General features: G+C 41.9%; 1 protein-coding gene across 1 annotated transcript; it reads right to left on the bottom strand.

Annotated features, from left to right (window-relative positions):
* Positions 1-285: 285 nt before the first annotated feature.
* Positions 286-1,102, bottom strand: LOC113360276. The gene is made up of 2 exons (XM_026603801.1): positions 730-1,102; positions 286-560 (listed from the first exon to the last, which is right to left on the bottom strand). Exons 1-2 carry the CDS (start codon positions 1,100-1,102, stop codon positions 286-288), a joined length of 648 nt encoding a protein of 215 aa, XP_026459586.1.
* Between the last annotated feature and the right edge of the window lie 5,466 nt (positions 1,103-6,568).

Genomic DNA, 6,568 nt, shown 5'->3' with positions numbered 1-6,568 from the left:
TCTACCCACATAAGTACCAGAGTTGAGTGAAACTAGGATTTCCACAAAAAATTCTGTTTGGTGTAAGTTATACCAAACAGAATTTTTTCTTTCAAGATTCATTAATTCCCTAGCACTTGAATCCTTTGGGTCATATAGAACTAACTTATAAGAATCATGTTGTAGAATAATCTTACCACTCTTGAAAGACCACTTAAGACTCAGTGTATAGGTATTCTGAATTCTCTCATCGGCAACGCTATAATATTTAGTCCAGGATTCTGGAACTCCATAATCCTTCATCACCTAAACTTCAAGATCAACCCCCGTGTTAACAAATACGCAAAGGCGCTGTTCCAATACTCCCATCGTCATCGACATATAAAGCTTATGATCTGAAAGTTGGTTTAGTAGTTGCAACTTTTTGAATTCCTCGTCTCTGACATCCAAAGAGATTATGAACTCGGAGGTGCCTGTTTCAGCCGGTTTGCCAAACCAATACAAAGCTCCCTTGAAGAGCACCCCCTGGCAAAGACGAAACACATAAGGCACGGTCTGACTGGTTTTCCATGAATCTGTTCCTAACGTATAGGTATTAATGCACAATTATAAACTTGTAATCATTAGTTTTCCGGTCATAGCCAAAACCATATATGACGTTGTCGTTATATTAATGAGATGAAATTGTGGGTAGTTTTTTGAACTCTCTAGTGGCTGAGTTCCAAAGACAGAAAAACTCCTCCGCATTACCTGTTAGGTGCTTCCGATACCTTAAGCAAATCAAACCATTTGTTGAACCCAAAATCATAAGACTCGTATTGTTACAATTTAAAGATTTGAACGGGTAATCCAATTCGACGACGTTATCAACTTGTGATAACGGGATATCGTGATGAATGGAGTATAGTGCTTTATTGGCCAAACTTCCTCGAGGCTCACCTCTGGCAATGATGCTAGGGAGGTTGTTGTTGTTTTGGGCAGCATGATCATGGTGCATCTTAGCAAAGTAAGGATCAGAAATTATTTGATACCAAGACTTAGAAACGCACTTGCATGTAAGCAATGATTTCACTGGTAATCTTGCCAAGATCTTAAGATAGGCATCGTCTGGAACGCAAGACATATTTGACGCCTAGGGCTCTTCCGATCTGGATCGTCTAGTATTTAGTTATTTATACAACATATTGTTTTTATACCCTAATATTGAGCACCAATACAGACAAGTCCATGTACGCTGGCCTTTTTCCACCGGCCCGTTTCTGTCGATCTATCCAACAAGGAAGTTCTCGAACGTTCTAGTTTAATTGGCAGACAAGTCTACTTCACTATGTACATGGGTCTAAAACATCTATCCCAAATGGAATTCATGGAGACATTGAGAATGTAATATTTCATATTTACGGATGTATGGATATTCCAAACCTTGAACCCAAGATGGTGACTCTTCTTGGATGCTCATGATTACACACCATTCCTACCGAACCTAGTGCTCTGTATGCGACTTGCTTCTGAAATCGAGTAAAGTTAATCAATCGTAGTAGTTTCCATATGTAAAGTCAGATTGAAAGGCAGGCGAAAAAAAATTAACGGAAAATGGGTTATTTGTCCAAATATTTTTAAATCACAGTTCAAATGGACGAGTAAAAAATAGTTTGGGTGAAATGGCCAAAAAAAAATAACAAGGATGAAACTGGATTCATCCTAGCTTAAATTTAAAAAATAGCAAGGATGAAACTGGATACATCCTGTGTAAACTAAAAATAAGAAAAAATATTTGAAAATGGGCACGATGAAACTGGTTACATCCTGCCTATTTTTACATTTTTGTCCATTTAAACAGTATCAAAATCTAACTGTCCATTTCACCCACGAATTGTTGATTTTGGTCTTTTTAACCCATTTTGTGAAAAATTAAAGGCCAACGAAACAAGGGTGACACTTCATGGGAACTCATGTTACTAAATTCTGATTCGGTAACACATTGGTAATAGAGGATAGAGGATGTGCATATCCACAAAACATTGAAGCCAGACAGATACTGGATTAAATCAGAGTCGAGCAAGACTTGGAAATCATGTCGATGGACCATCAATTTTAAATCAGAGTCGAGCTCCTGGCGTCCTGGGCCATAATGTAACTTACTTTTGAACTCGGATTAAAATGCAGGTGAAAATTTCATCGACAGGAAAACAAGGGTGAACTCATTTTACAAAATTTATGGTGAGAAGGATACACATATCCAAATCCACAATTTTCCAACATGGAAATACAAATATTTATAGCCAGGAAATCTGATTTGAGCAGGACTTGTAAAAAAAACAAGAATATATCTTCATCAAGGACATAACATGTCGATTGATCATGACTTCAATTGGACAATCTGTGAGGGTAAAATACCCGATGGCCACGTGTCAACATATTAAGGGGTGAATCCGCAATAAGATGATGAGATAGGAGCATCGAATCATACTCTAAAAGGTGAATTTGTCTGAATCGAGACACCTTCTACAACGTTACATGAATGACGCGTGTAAGGAATAGTCTAATCTGCTCAGACGGTCAAGTCCAAAAAGAAGCACCGCATTTGATGAAGGATAAGGGCAAAGACGTGGGCAGATCTACATCGTAATGGAGGGCTCGGACGACTCATACTATATATCCCAGAGGTGATAGAGCACGAGGTTCTCCGAAGAAGGGCTACACGATTTGGAGAAGAGCGAGACACCTCGGAGGGAGAACCAAGCAGGCCATCACGAGGGATAATATAGAAAATCAGTCTGAAGCAGCGAAGGCGATGTAGGATAGCTCCACCATCTCGGACGACCAGGCCTCCACGAGCCTAGTTTCCCTATAAATACCAGTCCATGTAGAAGGAGATGGACAACTTATGTATTATTAGATGGTCTTCCTACAGAGAATTCCTGAGAGAGATCTAGACAGAGAGAGAGTAAGGAATTTAAGTGAGATTTGTATCTCTTTCAAGGGTAAGACCTTATAATCAATAAACAAAACATCTTCTTTCCCGTGGACGTAGGTCTTCATGGCCGAACCACGTTATATGCTTGTGTTAATCTTTAATTTTCATGCTCTTTACATCTTGTTCATCTTGAATCTCGTATGTTTTAGTGGTTTTTAGTCTTAAATCTTACTTGGGTGTAGTCATCAGAAAAGATGCAACTACATTTTGGCGCTAGAAACAGGGAGGTATGAAGATTTATTCTACCTCCCTAGTAACAGCTCTATATTGATTTCATAACCTCCATGAGAGAAGTAATTTTCATACTACTGATTAGATTTCTGTTAAGATGTATGAGTAGAGATCGGACTCAAATATGGTCTACACGATCTGAGAAGTCTAGAAGAACCTCAAAATCAACAGATCTACAGTTTTTTGCTAGTTTTCCTTTAAATTTTTCGTCTAGCAGCAGCTTCCAATATCTTTCTCAGGGTACTCAGGAGAGTTAAATATCGGAGTGAAAATGAAGTTTTTGATACTTCCACACTCAAGCGATCTCCTCCATGAAAGGGTCGAAAAGAGGAATGCTAATCAGTAGACTTCAAGGAAGAAAATACCTTCATGTGAAAATTGAAAGAGATATTTTATCTTCATCCTTAAAGGAACTCAAAATAATCTACATATTTCTTCTTAGAAACCTAATTCTAAGTCAAGAAAAAGGGTTAATGAGTACATAATCATTCATCGAACTCAAAAGTTTGTCCAAGATGCAAGTTAAAAGATGATGAGAAATATTTCCTAAAATAGGAAGATGTGCTCAAATCATCATAATTTTGTCTCTTCTCTATAAAAGGTATGACGTAATGAGGGAGGTATGTTTCTCGAAAAAAGGGGAACTGATAAAACACCTTTCCTTCATCATTAACGCCTTGTGCAAGTAGAGAATGTTTTGACATTTTCACATGTCTCCAAAATTTACTGCAAAGTCTTCCTGTACTAAACTGTCTAGTCTGAACTATGACTTAGTAATTGCACGTGACCTGCAAATCTAGGGTCCCACTTTTCTGAAAGAAAGAAAAATTAAATATTATTGCAGGGAAGATAACAGTGACGCGACTATCTGCTCGCACGAGCCAAGGAGGGAATGGCGGAGCCCAGCCGGAAGGACTAGATGACATGGATCCAGGCGAAGCCATACTAAACAGTGAGATCCCAGGAGAGGGACAGCCCGATGACCAGTATCGGTAAGGACTAACTGACAATTATAGCTCCGAAGGCGAAGGAGACCCCTTCAAGAGGCATGATGATGTCCATCTAACCCAACCAGGAGGGTTGGACCGTTTGCCAAGGCAAACAACAAATAATGAGACCAGGAAGGACGACCCTCTCGACCTCGGAGATGCCAAGGCTACCATCGCAGCCATCCTGAAAGCACAAGATGCTCAGGATAAGAGAATGAAAAGATTAGAAAAACGAAACAAAAGGCTAGAACGGAGAAACCGCAGGCTAAAACGCAAAGAAAAGAAGAAGGTGACACTCGCTACCATTGAGGAGGTCCCTGAGAAGGAAAATCCTTTCGAGAACTTGAAGGATGATGAGCGAATCAATATCCGTGACACCTCAAAAGAGGATACGGTGGATCGCTTTCCCAAGGGAAGCAGCGGCGTCCTCGACCAGGAGGATAGCCCGTCCGAGGGGTCATCATACGTCGATCCCAAACACATGCGGGATAAGAATAGAATCGACGAAGTCAAAACCAACTGCGAGGCCGAGAATCTCGCATCCGTTAATCCCAAGCAAGGGGAGACCTCGAAGTCAACTCGTTCTAAGATTGTATCATATACTGAACAATCGGACGAGGACTGAGGTTGATCAAGGTATCGCAACCATGAACTCTCGTTCTCGCCCGAGAGGGCTCAAAGAAGAAAGAAGAGGGCCGAAATGAGGCGAAACGATGATCAGTTGCAGGCCGGACTCAGTAAGCTCGAGGCCATGTACGAAGAAGCCACACGAAAGCTAGAAAGCAAGAAGCTGGCGGAGGTCATGAATGAAGAGGGACAATTCCCCTTGTCTGAAAACCTATTGAGAGTGTCATTTCCAAGGAAGTTCTCCCTACCGACGTTCACAACCCCGTTCACCGGAACTGGAGATGCGATCGAGCATCTAAGGATGTATCGCGTGACGCTAACCCAATGGGATCATTACGATGTGGTGTTGTGTAAATTTTTTTCGGCTAGTCTAAGAGACGAAGCCCTGATGTGGTTCAACAACTTTCCTAAACGCTCGGTTAAGTCATTTGCTCACCTATCCGAGCTGTTTCTAGAAAAATATATTTACAATAGTAGAGTCTGACCCGAAGTTGACGCGCTATTCCAAATATCTAGAGGACCAAACGAGTCACTCCGATCCCTGGTAACACGATGGAAAAAATTATGCGCCGAGATTGGGAAAGTCCCCGAAGCTTACGCAATCATGGGATTCAAAAATAGTCTTAGGAAGACAAATCCTATATTTGTACGCATGTACGAAACCATGCCAAAAAATTTGGGGAAACTAAGAGAAATCAAGGAGGACTACATAGCCATGGAAGAACTTCAGGACGATACTTACGATAAGTTGGTAAAAGGAACTAGTAGAGGGGACAATGTGGTGGAACTACAGAACCCTCAGATGCCAGCCCAAGGAGCGGGGCGATCCAACAACGGATCAACTTCGTTTGATAAACATCGGACTGGGTGATGGAAAGGGCGAGACCAGGCCCAACAAAAGAAGGGAAAATTCGTAGACCCAGTCTACACGAAGCTGAGCATTCCCATATCCAAGATCCTCAAACAGATTGACGGAAAGCATAAAATCACTTATCCCAGGAACAGAGGTCAGCAGCCGGAGCGGGCTAAAAACATAACTGACTTCTGCGAATTCTATCAATTCCATAGCCACACGACAGACTCGTGTAAGGAATTGAAGAAGATGGTTCAAGAGATGATCGACGAAGGCAAACTTCAAGAGTACATCGCGCAACCAGTGGCCTCACTCGCAGCCGGGACACCCGTACATCAGGTGGAAATCCCTCGAGAGGCGCAATATTTAGGGTGCAATACAATATCACCCTAGGTAATCGTATCCCCCACACCTGAAGGAAATATTACGGGACGAATTCACAAACGCAACTTCGCGGGTGATGAAGTCTACAGTGTCGCCAGAGAACCCCCGATAGAGGAGTGGATGAGTTTCTCAGCCTCAGAGGCACCAGATGATGGGCGAAACCACAACGACCCCCTGGTGGTCACGATGGCTATCACACTTCCCGAATGCAAAGACAAGAAGGGAACACCAAAGACATCGCCATGGGCGATGCCAAAAATCCTGATCGATGGAGAAAGTTCCGTCGAGATCTTGTTTTACGAAACATTCAAGCAGATGGGTTTCCGAGACGATTACCTGATGCCCTCTACATACAATATATTTGGCTTTAACGGATCCACAACTCGCCCTAAAGGTGAGGTGACATTATAAATTCGGGTAGGAACAAACCACAGCCTAACAACTTTCTGTGTGATAGATGTATTATCACCTTACACAGCTATTGTCGGGCGATCCTGGGTCTACGAGATCAAAGGAGTAGCCTCGACC

Source organism: Papaver somniferum, chromosome 3 (assembly GCF_003573695.1).
Source record: "Papaver somniferum cultivar HN1 chromosome 3, ASM357369v1, whole genome shotgun sequence".
NCBI classification, from domain to species: Eukaryota; Viridiplantae; Streptophyta; class Magnoliopsida; order Ranunculales; family Papaveraceae; genus Papaver; species Papaver somniferum.
Note: the sequence above shows the minus strand (reverse complement) of the source record. Positions and strands in the feature narration are given on the sequence as shown.